Raw genomic sequence first — 20,434 nt, 5'->3', positions numbered from 1 at the left:
AATGAGTGCAGATAATGAGTGGAGGGTCTAAGATGTTTTTTCTTTATGTTGACTGCAGTGCAGATAAAGGATGTGATCTGCAGATATTCAAGAAAATGCACACACTCACACTTGTATGAGAGAAAGCCTTCATTCACCCATTCAGAAATGCTTTGACAGCAGCAGACTGAATTTTAGAAATCTATCAGTGCATTGTTCGCTGTGACAGTCCCAACAGGGAACAATGCACTGTGCTTAATTGGAAAATGAGAAGGGTAATTGAAACACATGGTACTCATCATATCAAACAATACCAATTAAAAAGACTAATTTCATGATTTATTACATTAGGTCAGTTTTCACTGATTGGTCTTTGGGGGATGAGAGAATTCAGTCAACACGTATTAGAGTCACACACATGGGAAAGTGTGTCCCCATACAAAGACAAACACACACACACACACACACACACAATTCACGGCAAAGACGAAAACAAACACACAAACTGAGATTGATAAAGGAAAATAGACATACACATAAACATGCATATCACAGCCCTAATTAGAATAGCTTCTGCCAGTATCGTGTCACACTGGGACACAGACAGCTTTGCCCTCAAGTCCCACACACACACACACACACACACACACACAAACACACCCACCCACACACACACAAACACACACACACAGGGGCTCTCAGAGCAATGGCAATTCAGCTCAAGTAGAAAAACATTCAACCAAAAAAGGCTTAATCTAAAAAACAAGCATTTGGGGGCAAGTATGTCAACAGTGATTTCCATAGAGCAATCCCTTTTTGTATTAGAACATGAAATCCATTCTGTTTCTGTTTTTGTGTTGCGGTTATTATATAAGCCCTGAAAGAAACAAGCCCCTGGGCTTCTATTTACCAATTAAGACTTTTTCTATATTAAAAAAGATGATGCATCATCATCGGTTATGATTGGAGCAAGAAAAAATGCTATGTTATTACAACTCTCAAAGTACAATAGAGACTTTGGTCTTTAGCTTTGTAGGTATATACAAGTTCCAGGACATATACAAGTTGAAATCTTGACATACTGGTGGTGCTAGCTGAAATGTCAGGGGGGTCACGAAAGGCATTAACTCTTTGATCTGCCTAAATTACAAATAAAGTAGTTGTGATCAGGTCTGAATGTAATAGCTGATTACCTGAATTTTCATCATCTCATCAGGTCAAAAGTTGAATTTGTCCCATACTTTGGTTTTTAACTAAATTACTGCAAAACTGACCTACCCATCAGCCTCAGCTGTACTTTGTCTTTAGTGCTAATTAGCAAATGTTAGCATGCAAACATGCTAAACAAAGATGGTGAACATGGTGAATTAATTATACAGCTTGTTAGCATTGTCATTGTGAGCATGCTGACGTTGGCAATTAGCTCAAAGCACTGGTGTGTCTGAGTTCAGCCTCACTGAGCTGTAGCATGGCTGCAGTCTTGTTCATTACATTGCTGGACTGCCAGACTGCTTTCATGGTAGGCAATCATCATATTTTTATAGGTTTTAGTTGTATACTCTGCTGTGCATCGTGCCTGGATTATTTTTACTAAAGGGCATTGTTTTTTTTAATGACCAAAATGACTGCGAAGACGAGAGTCCAATCAATTGATATATATACTACATGTTAATATTCATATTCATCATCTATATAATAGTACCAGCAGTCCATGAATGTTCTACATAGTGCTAGCATCCTGTGGGCTAAAGAAGACGTAAAAGATTCAATAATGGTTCAGATATTTCACTCTAGACCAAAGCACTGGAACTACAGAGTGACTGAGGTGGTTAAAAACATCACAAAACCCCTCCAGCATCTTTATTTTTGTTAGGAAAACAAATTCATCAACAAACCTCTTCCCAGGCCAGTGTGTGGAAATCCCTTATTTTTAACAAGGACTCTTGCGACAACATTAGTATTATGAAGCGTAACATCCGGTTCGTCGTGATGGATACAGCCCCACAGAGTCTGAGTCATATAAAGAATTATATCCTATCCACTAATGGATATCGTGCCAGACTTGCCAAATGACCCATCAGCTTTGAATAGTAAAGTTATTCGTCTGTATTCTCAACAGGTCTTGGGGGGAGGGGGGAGAAATACTTCCAAATGAAGCCACACTTGTGTCAGATACAGTTTGCCAATAATCTGTAGCATTCGCTTTTAATCTTCTTAGACAACTAGATGGGAGGGATTTACTGCATGAGGTCATGTCAAATAGAGTCAAATGAGCTGTCCATCAAAAAGAATACCTCACAAACCTCTTTCTGGCAATGTAATGTCCTGTATGGACAACCTATGGAACTACAGTTAATTAAAAAAAATTCTACTAATTTGTTTTAAATCTAATTGAACCTCCAGCATTCAAAAATAGGTGTTTACTAAATGCATTCTGGTGTTAAAATATGTTAATAGAACAAATTCTCCACAGCCAAAGCAGTTCAACCTTTTTTTGGAAATTAAGTAATTAATGCTTATTAGTTGAGGGAATAGGTTTGCACTTTTTACTGTGTTATTGTTGGCCTTCAATAATAACTCTTATTCAATAATAATTGTGGCTTGCTCCTAGGCAAAAGGAAACAAACATTTTACCCCTCAGTTTTTTGTGTTTTGTTTAGTGGGTTGCATTTGTGCACGCTTGTACGTGTGCACAAACACTTCTGGGTTATCACAGTCACACCAGATGTAATCAACAATATCTGCAACACAGTTACTGGGCTTTTGGGCACAAACTGCTCGTCCCTTTCCATGACTTGACAGAGAGAAAAGGAGATAGAAAAAAAGGAATAGAAGGAAAGAAAAGGTGGGAACAATGAGGCAAAGTACGTAAAAAATATATAAAAAGAAAAACAATCAGAACAAAAAAAAACATCCATGCCTCCATTGAGCAAGCCACCAGGAGACAAACAGGAGGGGAAAGAGGGAAGTAGAAACTCTGATCTGGCTGTGATATCAGCCGTTCGGCAGGGCCGGACTCGGACCAAGGTGTTGAGTCAGACAGGAACAGAGTGCGGCAGGGTCATGGTGACGGATGCTCTCTGGCTAGCGCTCACTGGAAACCCATACTGCTGATCCACAGCTAATAATACACAATCCACTGAAAGACACAGAGTGGAAGGCATGCTCTCTCAGCTCTTTGAGAGCTTGTAAAAACAAAAGTTTTATCGCCTCTGCCGTCGTTTGTCTGAACTCTGCCGGAAACTTTGCTGTTGTCTGGGAGCCAGGTTAAGTTCCCTGATTTGCTGACATTTCTGCAGTTTGACAGCATCTATAACTAACAAAAGCTGCCTTCATTTCAGTCAAAACTATTTCATTATTTCCCTTATGTGCACCCTACTTGCTGACTCTGTGTGAGGAAGTTTACAAGAATCGTTAAAAAATGTGCCAAGAATACAGGAACCGACATTACTCACAAAAAAACATTTACCTCTATCCCTTGAAAACCTAGACCATAGACTGCCTTTCACCCACAAATTTCCATCAAAACTAAAATATACTTTAAGACATGCTCATTCCAAAGTCTGAAAACATCACTGCATGGTCTGCTGGCTTACTATGCTGTTTAAAAGAAGGAGAGGAAAAGCTTCCTTGTTCATTTCAGTCGACAACTTTGATACTTGGCAGCAAGCTTCTAGGCAAGTAGTGTTTGAATGAAAGTGCACAGCAGGAAAAAGAGTGCACAACAGGATGAATAGCTTGCAATGGATTTGATAGCTGTAAAAAGTTATTTCACAATACAGTATTGTTTGCAGAAGCTATACATATCATCATTCATGATGTAAGCAACTGACTGCAAACAATTCTAACTGTACCAACTAATCCACGCCATATCAACGGCTTACAATGTTAGATATATATTTAATGGCAGGAATGAGCTAAGCAATGCAAAACCTCTACATCTTCACATCAAAATAGACCCATGTTCCCATAGCAACCATCCTGATGTTGGACATTTAGTTCAGCCTTCACTGTCTCTGTCATAATTCCTAATCAAGGCAGCAAAACCCATCAAATAACTGTTCAAGTATGCTTTTACGCCATTGCCATTCCATCACATACTACAGGCCTGTATACATAACTCTCTGCACTCTTACTATGTTTGGGTCAATAGACCTTCATCAGGTAAAATTAATTTGTCAAACAGCTTCAACACCACATATAAACATCACCTGAAAAGAGTCCATCAATCAGATGATGCCATGAATATTTTATGGCATCCAAACAAATTAAGATTAAAGAGCCCTCTCAGCTGTAAATGGAAGCAGTGCTTAAATAACATAGCAGGTACATATCATCCTTTCTGAGAAATTCAAGAACAGTACATTAAGTTAATAAACATAATCTTATCTGGTGAATATCTACTGACAAAATGTCGTACATTAAAAAAGTAAGTTCCAAGACCAGATATGTGGAATATATTCTAGACCGACTCTTTATAATGTTATTACAAAGACCCAACAGTTCCCACCATGAGCAAGCACTTTGGCGACAGTGGCAAGGAAAAACTTCCTTTTAAGAGGCAGAAACCTTGAGCAGAACCAGACTCTAGGTGGGCGGTCATCTGCTTTGACCGGCTGGGTTTGAATATAGTAACAAAATTCTCATATTGAGTTACAGTGGCTGAAAATCCTCATCTCCAAATGAGTTTGATTTTCAAAGCTGTTACAGCGGGAGATTTCCCTTGAGAAATTGTTTTGAAAATGTAGTATTTTTGTGTAAAACACAAAAAATGTAATTGTGATATAAAATAATTTAACTATTATTTGATTGATTTGGGGATTTTTTATTCCATTTACTTAAATGAGTATTACAACTCAGTGATGTCAAGATCAATTAAGATTAATTTTGTCCATATCACCAACTTTACTATCACAAAGCCCTGGTGTGTTCATTTCCCAAACCACTTGCACTTTAGTCCTTTTAATTAGTGTTGGCTACAGCCCTATCCACAACAGTACTATTAGAAAAGTCATGGCGCAATCACAACCACATTTCACCAATGATGCAGCACAGCAGAAGGATTGTCTTCAACGCCCTTGAAGGCTGGTCTGGGGCCAAATTAAACTTTAAACCATTTGGATGTATTAGCCGTGTATTGCAGGCTCTTTGGCTTTGCTGGAGTAAATCATGGCGAGCAAAATGAGGAGCAGTAGCCCCCCTCATCCCCCAAGGTTCGCCCACTCAACCCCCCCAGTCTCTGGAGATGTGTAACTGTAGGGGTTTGGGGAGAAGAGATGAGCTCCCTTGGGAGATTCAATACTAGAGACTGTAATGCCCTGGGAGCAGCGGGGGGATATTAGCTTATCTGAGAGACGGAGACCGAGCAAAGGCAAAGACAGAGAGAGAGAGATCGGTACATACTGAACATGCAAAATCCACTCTCCTTTTTGTGTCTACGTAGTCCTCAGTGACTCTTGTTATCTCAGCGTGCTTACAGCAACATACCACTGCCAATGAGGTGAGCACCAGCATGAGCGTTGCAATAATCTCATTATCTTTAACAGCCGGTTTGGCTCCGTGTCTAAGCACTACGGACACCACTGTATGACCATGTACACGTTGACTGTGTGTGCATGTGTGTGTGTGTGCCCACAACCATTCAGTTGGCTTAAACCTCAATGACAAGTTTATGAATGAGAACTCCTATTCATAGTCTTATTCAGTTCCCACTAAGACTCTAGATGATGGACTGTGGGAGGTCAGACTGTGTTCGGATCAAGCAGAAATACATAGAGTAAATGTAAATGGGCCCAAGATATTCTGAATATCCAAAAAACCACAGGCTGTCACACATTTTATCATATCTATAATAGATCCTAAAAACAATCGATAATAGTGGAAATTATATTTTGCATAAAAACCAATCAGGTTAGAGATAACAGGTTTCTAGGTTTGAACCATGCCAGGTCCAGAGGGGATCCAAGCAGCTCTGACAGTGTGTCTCTTTTTTATTGTTCATTTATTTATAGACACACACACTTCTGCCTCTGGGGAAGCCAATAAAGCAACATGACTCAGTGCTTTAAAAAGGTGGACCTTTTACAAAATGTTGCCCTTTTTTACAACCGTAATATGCAAGCACAATCACTGTGCAACCTCACTCTGGAGACACGAACACATGGCACTCTACTGTATAAATCATGACATTGTTAAAACATGCATTTCACAAACTGTTCTTTGTAAATGGCAAGACTCATGTGAAAAACATATTTTCTTCAGTTGCGACTGTAGCACCAGCCAAAAAGACATCTTTGTTACCTTTAGACAGAGCCAGGCTAGGCGTCGCTACCTGTTTCCAGTCTTTATGCTAAGCTAAGTTAGCCACTACTGGCTGTAGTTTCATATTTAGTGTACAGACATGAGAGTGGTATCAATTCTCTTGCTCTTGGCAAGCAAGAAAATATGCGTATTTCCCAAAATGTCAAACTTTTCTTCTGTGGAATTAGTTTGATGACTGTTTTTATTCTTCTTTTCTCGTTTGTGGACAGCACAAATCCAGTTAGTGAGTCCAGTTAGTCTTGGCTGTAAAACTCTCCTCTGGCAAACCACCAAACTTCAGCTTCATCTTCATTAAACAGCACATTCGAGCTGTTATTTCCTATGTCCCCCTCTATCCTACTGAGATGAAACAGGAAGTAGAAAGTCCTATTCCTTCCCGTCAGCACTCTTGTTTTGGACCATCATCAGCACATGAGAGAGGAGCACTCAGGTGTGTATCTGTGTACAGTATGTGTTTGTGTGTGATGTACACACACATTCTCAACTCACAAGCCTTCTCAGCTGTAGTTATCTAAAATTCTAAGTTTGTTCTAGGAATAAACTCTCTAACACACACAGGCACACACACTATGCACAACTGTATACAGTTCAGCTCATGAATATATGATTTAATTCCCAGTTTCTGTATTAAAACATACTCTGTAGATCAGAAGTGGGAGGAATGACTGAAAGCTGTTACAGAAGAAAGGAAATAGGGGAGATTTGCCTACCTCATCGTAAGTGTAGCGATAGTCAGCCTTCTTTGATTTCAGATCCCACAGGACTACGATCCCAGACTCAAATCCAATTATAAGCTGGAGAGAAAGAGCGACAGGCAGTCAGTGAGATAGGTAGGAGAGATGACAGAGAGGAGATAGAATAGACCCCATGATGGGTTGAAAAAGAAGTAATACATTTGACATTCTCGCGCAGCATGAAAGGAAGTCGGGTGTAAGCAGACTAAGGGGGCTGAGGAAGAAACCTGCCCACCCTGGTTCACACGAGATGATAACAGAAAATGCAAAAAGATTTTTTTTTAGAACATGTGTAAGTCTCTTTTATTCTGAAGACTTATTTATAGAAACACCCACTCTCAATACTTCGAAAGAAAAAAATGTGTCACTAAAGCAGATCAACTGGATATAAAGCGCCCTATTTTATCTATGCAATAGAAATTACACAGTTTTATTTGTGATCATATAGTACACATAGCATGTTCTCTGTAAAAAAAAGTTAGGTAAAGTGGAATATATATGAGAGGGTGCTGTGCCTCGGCCAGTCACCTTACTTATCTCACATTGTTTAAAAAGCTGAGCAAATCACAATGGTGCACAACAAAAAAACGTTTTTATTAAGTTAACATTTATGTTTAAAGTGGATCTAAATGTCTACTAGTTGGAGAATTTACATCGTGCATTTCTTTTAAACTTGCTGATGGGATCATTGGATAATCAAGTGACACAACACTAAAAAAAACGACCAGATTCCTGGTCGTCTATACTCACTGCAACGTCAAATACCTAATTGTCACTAAAGAAACAAAGTAACCTTGCCGTTTGTGAGGTCCTATCTGGGACTAGATGCTTTTGAAACTACAGTGATTGTTCACAATGTGATACTGTTTATGGATCTGCTCTGTGCGATTGGTATAGGAGAGAGAATGACATACATTATTAATGTAATAATATGTTTTTTGAGTTTGCGTGTATTTGCAAGTTTAAAAAGAATTGTGTCCTTTACCTTTCCCTCATCCATGGGGTTGTCACTTATGTGGACAACTGGTCCAGGGTGAGCCTTGGAGGACCTTATGAGAGAGACAAAGACAGAGACATATAGGGAGTGGTTTTCCTCTGTAAGCTGTGATGCACTACTCAGAAATCAAAACGAGGCAATAGACATACAGTTCATAGTGATATATGGAGAGGGTTAAGGTGGGAAGCAAGTGTCTTTGAACCTGTGGAAGAGGTCCGCTAGGGAGGACAGAGCTGCCAGTCACTCCTAGGCTCTAAAAGGCTGTTCAAAGACATAAGCTTACTTAAGGTTGTGATGGATGGCTCTGTCAGGCCAGGCAGTCCCCAATGGCTGTGTGTATGTGCGTGCATGTCCATTTGCATGTCAGCGGAGAAGACAGGACAAAATGCTCGCCTGCCCCTTCCTGTCTGTGCTTTACCCTCCAGACAGCCTTATGTCAAATCTCCTCTCTCTGTGGGCCACGTGGCTGCAGAAATTTCCTAACCTGCCCTGTCTTAAAGAGATGATGTGGGCTGAGGCGCGCCAGGGAAGGTCACAGCTGAAAAAGAATGACTGTTAGAGCCTGAAACACAACCCAATACCAGGGAGCAAGGGCAGGGACGCCTGACAAGGAGAAGAAGAGGAAGGAGCTGCAACCAAATGTAAATAAAATGAGGCTGAGCAAAGTCTATGTTTTGGCCCATGTCTTAGCAGTACAGAGTTTTTTATTCATCTTAAAGTCTGACTGTGACATGCGGATGATAATACATAGTATAAAAACTCTGTATATTCAAATCAAAATACATACAATCTATAAGCAGAGGTTTAATATAAACTAATTTTTTTAAAGTTTGGCCAGGCATGTCTGCATGAATATATGAGCATAAGCAAAGGGTCAAAAAAGAAAACATCTACAGCAGTGTGTGTGTGTGTGTGTGTGTGTGTGTGTGTGTGTTAGAAGGTAGCAGTTAGTGAGCAGGCAGGCAGTCAGTCAGTCAGTTGTCTCTATATTTAGCCTGTTTGTGCTGGAGCCTTATTACCTAAGCTCTGCTGCAGCTGGAGCTGTTGATTTATCTAATCCCCCTTCACTGCCTGTCTCTCAGCTAACAGCCGTCCACAGCAGCACGCACGCACATGTACACACACTCACACACACATTTGCATGTTGGCACAATTAAGACACATCTTAACACCCACCCCGTTTGTACAACCCTACATACATACAAACAATTACCCTCTTGCTGAATTACACAATGCAACTTGTACGCATAAAAGCTTCGCCCTCCTGTCCCGCGTGGTTTGTTCCCCCTTGTTTTAGGATTTTATCCGCAATGTACTCTATGTTCTCCTGCGAGACCAACATAACAAATCTGTTTTGTTGAAAAAAACCTGTTGTTATACAGTAAATAAATCTGACATGAACACATCCACAAAGTCCACAAATACATGTTCAGGTTTAGAGATAAAGGAATCACCATGGCAACAGAGGCAGGATGGGCAGAGCGCAGACAGGCTCCCAAAAATCATCCATACTCTGCCACAAACACACAAACCCACCCACACCAACACACACAAACAACAAGCTTAACTACTTCAACACGCTCCTGTAACCACACATTCCTGCCTGTGTACTGCTAATGACTCTGCATTTTGCACACAGAGTAAAAAATCTCTTTGGGGACAAGAACATTTGATATTTGACACATCTGAACATCTGATAGCTTTTACATGTTCATGAAGATGCTTTAGTGTGCATGCATATTACTGTATTTGTTTCTATGCATCCTTGTTTGGCTGTGCGCATGCCATTATTCTCATGGCATCATTCGCAGCCATGTCGATCACATTCTTGTCTTTCAAGGTCCTTCGTGTGTCTCACACACACACACACACAAGCGCGCATACACACGCACGCACACACACGCACACACGCACACACACACGCACGCACGCACACACGCACACACGCACACACACACATGGCTATTACAGTTAAACACACATGGCTATTAGACTAAATGCCCCATGGAAAACATAATACTTGTTTGGTACATCATCAAATCTTGAAATTCTTCACCCTTTGGCACCTTCAATTTTTTTTTATTTAACCTTCACTTAACCAGGAAAGTCCCATTGAGATTAAGAATCTCTTTTGGCCAGCAGCATATAGAAAAACACATAGTTACAGGCAGAAAACACATAAGGAGACAAAAATACAATAAAAAAGAATAAGGATTTCACATTTCTTGCAGTCAGTTGAGTAAAGCATTGAAATCCTAAGGGATCTTCCTCTACTTCTTTCATTTTGGATTTAAAAGCATTTAACAAGACTCATTCTTTGAGTTTCTAGTCATTCTGCCACATATTCCATGTTGATGGTGCAGAATACACAAATGCCCTTTTTTCCACTTTCTGTCCTGGACTGAGAGCATAAAGAAGTCCTGAGAATGTGAAGAGAACTGTCCGGCAAGATGAAGATACATAGTTTGTGTGGGAGCAGACCAACAATTGCCTATATAAAGGTGTACCAATGTAAGAGCCTACAGGAGAGTATAACACACAGTGGTAAGTCAGAGCTTTACAATTTGTAATTAACCATGAGGAAGTCATGTGTTCTAAACCTTTATTGTTCCAAATCCTACTTTGCATATCAAATATGCATCACACCCAGTGATGCCTTCAGCACATTAAAAGAAAATGGACCATTGCTGTGACTATGTATTGCAAGCACACACACAAAGACCTGAGCGCACACACACGCACCATAAAGCAACTGTCCGTGGGTGTGTAGATGACGCAGGGAGGATGTTTAAGCAATAGGAAGGGTAACACTTCATTGAATTTGGAAACATCTCATCAGTGCAGGCACATCTACATGTCCACACACACAAAATAAACAACAATAAGGGAATCAAAAAAAAAGGGATGATTTCTGATATTATGCATGTATGAATAAAAGCGCAGGTATATTTCAGCATTCCTATTCCAGGTCTTAACTTCATACACAGACACACACATGCACAGTGAAGTCCTGAACATCTGGTGTCACCACGGGTGACACTCTCGGAGGCAGCAGAAGTGCAGTCACCATGACAGTGTCTTCGTGGCAACATGGCTTTAACAGCCCGTTTGCAGCACACCCATTCCATATGTGGCCTCATGTCACCTCGGTACACTGTGAGTGTGTGTGTGTGTGCATAGGAGTTTATGTAAAGCTCATATTTCAGGCCAATTTGTCATCGTTACGTATGACTTTTCATGTAATCATACATGATTGCTATGTATTCCAGCATAAACAATAATAAAAAAATATTCCAGATTAAAGTGCTGACCCAGCCATACTGATCCTCCTATACTAGTACATGCAGAGGTTTTCAGTAAACGAATTAACAAAACTCAAATATCAAATCCTTAAACTGACCAAAACAGTAGCTTTTTGCATTAGCTCCCCTCTTGCTGTTGGCTGACAGCTCAGCACACAGCCACAAAATGTTGCTTTTACACTTTGGCTTTTGTTTGATTGAACAAACAAGAAATAACATGTTAATTAGTGAGATTTAGAGGTGCTGGTGCGCTGATTTTTTCACCTTTGGACAGAGTGAGGCCAGCTGCATCCTGTCTCTATGCTAATAAAGATAAACTGTCTGCTGGCTGTACTGTAGCTTAATATATGTCATGGACAGATATGAGAGTGGCAAGAAAGCATATTTCCCAAAAGGTTGAAGTAGTCTTTTTTTTTTGCCTTTAAGTGTTGGCTAGGCTATTTACCTACCTACATAAACAGTGCTTATATGGTTATATGTTTTAGTTTAGTTTAGTAATGAAGCAGTTTGAACAAGCTACAGATTGAATTTATCTAAAATCTAAGACTGAAGTGAAGACAGTCAGAAGCAGCAATTTATGAACAATGTCCCCCAGGAAAGGTCACTGTACAGGGCCTAGACCTGGAGCCTGGGGTCCTGGAACCACTGTAAATGGTTTTGAGGATACTGTACGCTGCAATGCTTCCCTAGTAGTGTACTGCGGTACAAGCTGAGGACCTCATACTTGCATAAAAACACAGCACTGTGGAACATACGTAGAGGCATGAAAAATTCAAACAAGTATGAGTGGGAGAAAATGAAAGAGGACGGGACACAAGAGGCCTCAGGCCAACATGTTCACGTGAACTATGTGTCATAGCAAGCTGTTAACATTTTACCACTCCTGTCCCACTTCTCTCTGGCCCTCTGTGGCCAGTGACCATCTAGCTGAATCAAATCAAACACACACACACACACGCTGCCAGGTACAGATATATAAACATTATTGCATATGCAGTGTATAGATGCAGACAAATTATGCATATGAATAAACACAGACTCACATGTGGCCTTACTGCAATGTCCTTAACGCCTATAGCACTGACTGAACTATACTGCCATGCCGTTGGTTATGTACTGTAGGATATGTGTTTGTCTAATAGTCTTTCCAGTACAGTAGCTTGGGAACAGAGGCATGAGTCATACAGAGCACTGGGCCAGGCCAAGCCTGGGGCCACTGGCACAGCCACTGCAGCTTGTCTCCAAATAGCAGGGCCCAAGGGATGCTGACCCCAGTACACACCATACCCAAGCCTCATTACAGCAATCACAATAGAACAGAGGTGTAGCAGGCAGGGCTTGATATAAAATCTTTATTTAATTTTATATTTATATAATAATATTTCTTTCAATAGCACTATATGTACAGTAGGTGATGTGGTGGCCCCTGCCTAGTCTGCTGGAGTGTGTGTTTGTGTGTGTGTGTGTGTGTGTGTGTGTGTGTGTGTGTGCACGATGCATTGGCTGCTGTATTTACCTATGTTGTCTTTAAGGTGCCTGAGGAGCCTGATTGCAGTCGCACCTAGGCCCAGTTCTCCACAGAATAGAGAAGCCTCAGGTTCCAGCGCGGCTCTCTCTTTTGCCTTTGCAACGCTTTATGTGCATTTACGTGTCCATTTCCCATTTTTGTCATGGCCCAAGGGACGGGTTATGACAGTGACAACAATACTGACATAGACTATACATATATACACTACAGTAGTGTTGCACTAATGATACTGACCTATGGACGTGAATTTCAAGTTGTAGTAGTAGAACTGCAAGTCCAACAATTTTGTTTAGTCCATAAAATGTCTGTGAAAAATACCCAACACAGTTTCCCAGAGCCCAAGGTGACATTTTCAAATTGCTTATTTTGTCCAACTAACAGTTCAAAACCTAAAGACAATCAATGTATGGTGATATAAATCAGATCGAAGAACTAAATCCTCTCATTTGAGAAACAGCAACCAGATTTAAACAATGAATCAATGGTAAACATTTTTGTTGATACATTTTCTGTCACTCGACTAATCGCTACATCGCTGATTCCAGTTAATTTAGATCAAGTGCTATCTTTCGTCTGATGACAGCATCAGAAGAGAACAATGAGAGAGGTACAGAGGTTCTAACCCCACAGCTGGCAGAGAGACAGAAGGAGAGAGAACAAGAGAATCACCTCACGCCTCTCTGATCTGCATCAAAGCAAACCACAGACACGCACTCATACATACAAACACATACGCAAAACCGAGAGCATCTGTAACAAATTTGATCATCAATTCCTGGCATTGCTGCCATCTTCAAGACTTAATTTCCCACAGAATGGCTGTGTGAGTGATTGAGGCCTGAACCAAAAGATATGAAAACCTCATTTCCTCAAACTAATTGCGCAGAGCTGCAGTTTGGATGGAAACAACAACATGTCAGAGAAAGTTTTGTGGCTTAACAAAGCTGTTGCAGAGAGAGGATAACATTAAGTCAGATGATGTATGTAATTGATCTTTGGGTGGGTTGAGATCAAAGATGGGAGCAGATGTGGAGATGTAAGATATCAGGAAGGAGTAGGAACGTGAGAAAGTGCACATATGCAGGTCAATATGGTTCAAGAATATCACAAACTATAATATACTGTATGTCACTTGTAATTTGTAAGTACATGTCATTGTATTACTGCAAATATAAATGGAGATTTTGATTTTGATTATCTTGGAGCAACATGGTGGTGAATTAGCTGTAATGTTTACTGCCTCTATAATTTGTGAACGGGAGAATTGGATGTTGAGGCCCTTTAAAATTCCACTTACAAGCTGTGTGACCTTTTATTTGATGTGAGAGTGGCATGAGGGGTTTCTAATTCTAACACAAACTCCAGAGTTTTGGAAAGGACTTATCTACTTTTTAGCAACGTCCCATCGGAGGTTATTGTTGATGTAGTCAAAAATAATTTGCCATCAAACCAGAAAATAGACGTTAAAATACCATTTTATATTTTCTTAATAAAAATATATATTTCACTTGATTTCAAATGTGTATATTTGCAGGGTCAAAACAATGACTTCACTCTACATTTAAACAACAGGAATTTTGTTTTTGCATAGACAGCATCATGGGGGTTCAGATCCTTACAGCAGTTTTCGCAGAGGCTATGGCACAGTAGGTAGGGCTTCGCCCATCCACATGACCAAGATGCCCAAATTGTTAATGATGGTTAAAACCAGTGCCTTTCACACATACTTGCTGTCAAGTGTATGTGAGAAAGAGTGAGAGGCTACATAAATACAGTCCATTATTTCAAGAGTTGTATGTTGATTGAATTATTATTCCCACTCGCTGTACAGGCAGCAGGTATTCTTATGAACTAATGGTGAAGGTTGTTTTTTTTATCTAGGTGAAGGTGAAGTGAAGGTACTGTAAAGGTGAAGGAGAAAAAGAAAAGGGGAGAATAGAGTTAAGCAAAGAAAAGTGGAAGTTGTTGCTTGTCCTTTAGTCAAGAAGAGCCCCAGTATCTACCTCTATCTTATCATCCACATCTGCCCTCTATCTCATCATTATCACTCCATGCCTTCCTCTTCTGCCCTTTCTTCTCTAATTGGAAACCTTTTCCATCTATCTTCCATCTCTATCCTCACTTATCTGCACGACTCCTCTCTTTCCTGGACCATCTTCTGTTCTGCCCTCTGTTACCTGTATTTATCCCTCTGTCACCACTCCACTCCTCTCCTCCATCACTCATCCTCCCTGCATGTCCTCTTCCCCAGGCAAAAGCCCCGTCTCATCCATTGCACTCCCGTCTCCTCTCTGTCGTACACTCTCCCCCCTCCTCACTCTCTCCCACCACTCACTCTCGCCTTTTCTTCCCTGCAGCCCTGTCGACGAGACGAGACGTCTGTGTGTACCATACACTGATCTCGGCAGACACCTGTTCCACCCCCTCCCTCCCTCCACCTCTCTCCACTCTCTCCACTCTCTCCAAACACACACACACACACACACACACACACACACACACACACATGTACAGAAGGGGATGAGGGGAAAGCGTGAAGCAAAACGCTCCAGTGAATAATTTAAGTCTCTACAGCAGGGAACCAAAATGGAGCCTGTCAAGCAGACGGATCCGTTGAAACAGCAAAGAGACAGGTCGCTCTCTACCTGGAGTCCGATACTGTGCCTGGAAATGATGGACTGACTAATGATTCTTGCTTATCTCATTATATTTAAACTACAATAACCTTTTGAAAGGTAAAATGCTGATTACACAGCATCCCTCACCTCACTTAAGTGCTGCAAGGTGAGTCAATAGACACTGAGATCAGTGTTGCAGTGCTGGCGATATGAGTGTTCAAACATTGATCTATGCATCAGTGATTCCCTTTGGATGAAAACCCCTCCATATAGCTCAAAACCTATACAGCATGTTAAATTGTGCAGCATTTGAAGAAGAAGAAGAAGAAGAAGAGGAAGAGAGCAAATATAAGGAACTAACAGGGCATTAAGAGCGGGAGGCAGCATCAGAGGGTGACAAGTGGGCAGCAACACTCACAGTTCAATGGCTTTGTTCCACATGATGACGTAGCCTGAGAGCGTAAAGGACTCCACGTTGACGATGTGGATGTTCCCTCGTTCTGTGCCGATGTACAACCATTTACTCTGGAAGGGCAGGTGGCAGAAAGTTATTCTGTGGAGAGAGGGAGAGGAGACATGAGTCGACAGAGTAGCAAAAAGAAAGAGCAGACAGGGGATGAACAGAAAGGGTAGACAAACCAGGTAGAAAGATGCAGACAGCCAAGAGACAGAAGCTTCTCGAAAATCACTTGACATCCTATTATAACGAGAGACAAATTATGCAAAACTTTGAGAGGATTATTTACCACTCCATCAGGTCGAAGCAGTCGAGATGAGAGTGGCAAACCAAAGAGATTTTTTGAGTCATTCAATCAGCCCCTTCTCTCCAGACCCACAGGATACATGAGGGCAAAGAGATACCCATAATTCTCCTGTTTTCATCATCATTCCTCCATCTCCTCTTTTCATCCATCCATCAGACTTAAGTTTAATGAGAGGTTATAAACCCTTTCCTCCTTAACGGTCCTTATCCATTCATCTTCTCATCCCTTTTTCATCATTTTGTTCTTTCATCCATCCTCCGATTCAACCTCCAATCCATCTGAGGAATAATAATGTACAACCTTGGTAATCCGGCTAGCTAATATTTCAAGGTCATCCAGCTCCTCCAGTGATCCCTTTGATTCTGCACAGTGGTTTGAGCTACACCTGTGGACTTCAGTGTCCTGTATCTACAAGACAAAGCCCCTGGTTCATCATCTGGGACACACCACCCAAGCAGGAGGAGAAATAAAGTTGTATCATTTTCTTTTGACAGCACCATCTTCTTTATGCATTATTTCCAACAAGAATGACACACTGGAGTGTATTTCTCCATTTGTGACAGATTAGCTCATGTTTAGCAATGGAATCAATCACTGCACAACAAGTTTAATATTTGAATGTCATATCTGCTGTAAAAGACAGATTAAGTAGATATACTGTAGTATGTCAAGAATTACATTGAGATGAAATAAAGTGAGTTTTGTAATCAGATCAAATGTTATCTTGCCAGAGATGAATTAATAAAACATAAAATTTAAGACCAGGCCCTGTGCATTATTCCAGGAAAGATCATGATAACCCCTTTCCCCGTGCCACAATTTCTGTTTTCTAAACATGACCTTGCAGTGTCTTTGAGTGTCTGTCCTGCGTGTTTTAATGCTCAGAAAGCCTGTGACCGCCTCCCCTCTCTCTCTTAATCTGGTAGTCTATCTCACACTGTTGCTCCAGGGTTGTATTGAGAGTAGCAGCTTCTACTATTCCCTCTCTGCCCCAGTGCTCTGCTCTAAAACATGAATATATTCATTTTTTCTGAGGAGAGGCATCAGGCTACTTGACATAAATCTCATCCACACAGTCTAAAGTGTGCACAGAGACACACAAAACAACACTTACACACAATAAACTACATTTACATGCAGCAGGAATATGACCTAGGTTAATCAAATCTGAGATTGCACATGCTCATTTAAGTCTGATCTGACCAGGCAAGTGGACTAAGAGCAACATGACTTTTCTCCTACAAAATATTTTTAACATACACTACTAATTTGCTTTGCTAAATACATGTTGGAGGAAACATAATTGCTGTCCAGATCTGCCATGTTTTGTGACATCTTTAAACAGCACAGGAGTCATAGGGACTAGTTTGGTGGATGGGTGGAAGTACAAAGCACAGGGCTTTGACAAAGGAGACTGGGATTCGTGTTCTGCCACCCACCCACTGTTGTAAGTGTTTTATTAAAACATTTGGTTAAGGTTAGCAAAAGATCCTGGTTTTGGTTAGAGAAGAATTTTTCCCAAACCTTAACCAAGAGCTTAGTTGCCTTGAGATTACGATAAAACATTAATCATGCTTAAGCTGGCAAAAACAATATTCAGAAAAACAAATGAAATACGTTGACAGATATGTTTAATATAAATGTTTGTTGATTAAAAAAGTAATCCATGCAGCACTGTGTTTCAAATATATGTATTAGCTAATGCAAATGAGTTGTATATGACCATGATCTTTAGGAGACAGGGTTGTAAGAGTATGAGCTGCCTTACAGTTCATCATTGAGACGCACTCACTCGTACAGACTCACTTAACCAGGCAAGATGATTAAGAGCTACATGACTTTTCATGACAACTTGTGGCGTCCTTATATCCAGTAGGCAGGCTGTCTACTGGATTTAATGTCCTTTTCCATCTGCACCAACAGATGTGCCTCATCTATGCATATGAGGGCGGGATGTGTTGTTTTTGTAAAATACAAACACTGTGTGCATGAATCTCTATTTGTCTCTGTATTTATGTGCCTGTACATGCTTGTGTGTGTTTGTATACATTTGCATGTATACATGCCTCTCAGCAACTGATATGAATTAATGTAATTACATATGTACTGCATGTAAATGTATGTTGTATATAAATATCTTTGATCTGTGTATGTGCACACACACAAGCTGACTGATAAAGTGTTCTGAGAGCCAGCGTGAGAGGGCCAACTGAGAGGCAGTGTCAGGAGCATAATTATACAAATTTACTCGCAGTTTAGAAGTGTGTGTTTCCATTTCTGTGTGTGTGTGTGTGTGTGTCTGTGTGTCTGTGTGTCTGTGTGCATGTAAATATGCACCCAATTGTTTGTGCGAGTGTGCTTATGTGTGTGTCATTGTGTTCACACTTGATGTGCACGCACGCGTCTCCTGGTGAAATCTCCAGCTTCAAGTGGTCACGACACACAAAGGCAGCTGCCAGCTTGCAGGCTCAGGGCCAAACACATTGCCACAGAAATGACAGACGCCTGCCACACACACACACACACACACACACACACACACACACACAAACACTCTGGGGCTGACTGCACTGTGGGCTAGACGTATGAGTGCACGGTTCACTGCAAATGAATTGGGGAGAGGGGGTACATTAGAAAATCATCATTTGTAATGCATGGTTTTATGTGATGTTCCTATCAAAGAGGATCAGTGCTACAAATGAAGTAATCTGTACCTGCCTGTCATTAGAAACGCACCAGTTTGAATACTTTGATCTAAACTGCCTTGATCTAGTGATACTTCCCCTTTTTCTGAACAACTTTGATTAAAATGCCCTTGAGCAAATCACTGACCACTAACTGCAGAATGGATGACTAGACAATAATGTGGTACGAAACGGATGTAATTTGGTGCCTGTAATGAGTGTGTCATTGCTGCAGCAAAGCAGTAATAGGACACATAATATAACACTGAGTTTTACTATTATGTACAAATATAATGCATCCAAACATATTAATTAAAGACGTATGCCGGTGTGCACAATAATGGCAGGGGAAGATGCTGACAGAATGAGGAATGATCATGTTTCAAAATATAATACTTGTCATAAACTGCATAAACAAAGCTGTATCTGTTAATCCTCTGTTATATTATCTGGCCCACATTCTTGTCTAAAAGGATCAGAACACAAAAGAGTTTCAGATAGGAGAGACAGATATTCCTTTGCAAAGATTCGGACAAAGACAATGCAGATGACAACTAAAACAAAAGCTGATTAAGTGTTGAATAGCCTTCAGATTTTGGAAAAATTTCCGATCGCTGTTGAAATAAGAAAACACAAATCAAATAGCAGTCAATGACACACTGTATCCATTTGGCAAAGCTCCAGACTAGATGGAGGAGGCTGTTCTAATCTGAGAGGCCAGAGACCCCAATCTATCCACAGGGTCTCAATTAAGAAGAATCTAATCTGATAACACACTGCGTGTACCCGCACACACACATAGATTTTCTCTACAACACATCATCAACACACTTTCACACTCTCTCTGCTATACACACTTGCGGTCCAAATCAATCCAAGCCTGTGCCTTTATCATAATTAAAACTATGCACAAGATCATTCACCCTCACAGTTTTTTTTATATACGCATTTGCACAGTTAGAAGGCTAAATTGGAGAGAAAGGGGAGCCAGGAAGAAACACGTTCTGGAGGGAAGAAATCCTAGATCAACAGTCCAGCAGCAACCTGAATCAGTCAAATATCTCTTAGTAAACTCTGAGCGGCTGAATAATTTAAGTATTTTAAGTAATTCAATTGATGCACTACCAATGTCGACAAACTAAGTGATGTTGACATGAAAAAGTCTAAGTAGATATTTTAAGGTTTTAGTGTCTTTTTCAGAAACACTTCAAAACCTGGGATTCAGGCACTGATCAGCTTCCATAAGTCAAATATATCAAGAATACAATGAGTTATCGTTCTGATAGAAACAAAATCATCCAAAAATTTTACCAATGAGCAAGTAAAAGTGGAGAGATCAGGTCTCATTTGTGTTGTGTGTGTACTGGTGTGTACGCATGTGATGACCCTGGCTCCCCCCCTCTTATTACCTCCTATCATATCACCCTGCACTGACGATAGCATCCACATCTGCAGTGCATTCCTGTGAGGCCAGGAGGTGATGAGAGCATCCTACGCCAGAATGACT

At 40.6% G+C, this 20,434-nt stretch overlaps 1 protein-coding gene across 1 annotated transcript in view; it reads right to left on the bottom strand.

Annotated features, from left to right (window-relative positions):
* Positions 1 to 20,434, bottom strand: part of stxbp5a (syntaxin binding protein 5a (tomosyn)) — an 84,417-nt gene that overhangs the window by 26,040 nt on the left and 37,943 nt on the right. Inside the window, exons 5-7 of the mRNA XM_070925641.1 lie at positions 15,898 to 16,032; positions 8,020 to 8,083; positions 7,011 to 7,094 (exon numbers count right to left, since the gene is read on the bottom strand). Of these exons, the coding sequence (XP_070781742.1) occupies positions 7,011 to 7,094; positions 8,020 to 8,083; positions 15,898 to 16,032 (283 nt within the window). The remainder of the gene's footprint in view (positions 1 to 7,010; positions 7,095 to 8,019; positions 8,084 to 15,897; positions 16,033 to 20,434) is intronic.

The sequence above is a fragment of the Enoplosus armatus genome, chromosome 19, assembly GCF_043641665.1.
Source record: "Enoplosus armatus isolate fEnoArm2 chromosome 19, fEnoArm2.hap1, whole genome shotgun sequence".
NCBI lineage: Eukaryota > Metazoa > Chordata > Actinopteri > Centrarchiformes > Enoplosidae > Enoplosus > Enoplosus armatus.
Note: the sequence above shows the minus strand (reverse complement) of the source record. Positions and strands in the feature narration are given on the sequence as shown.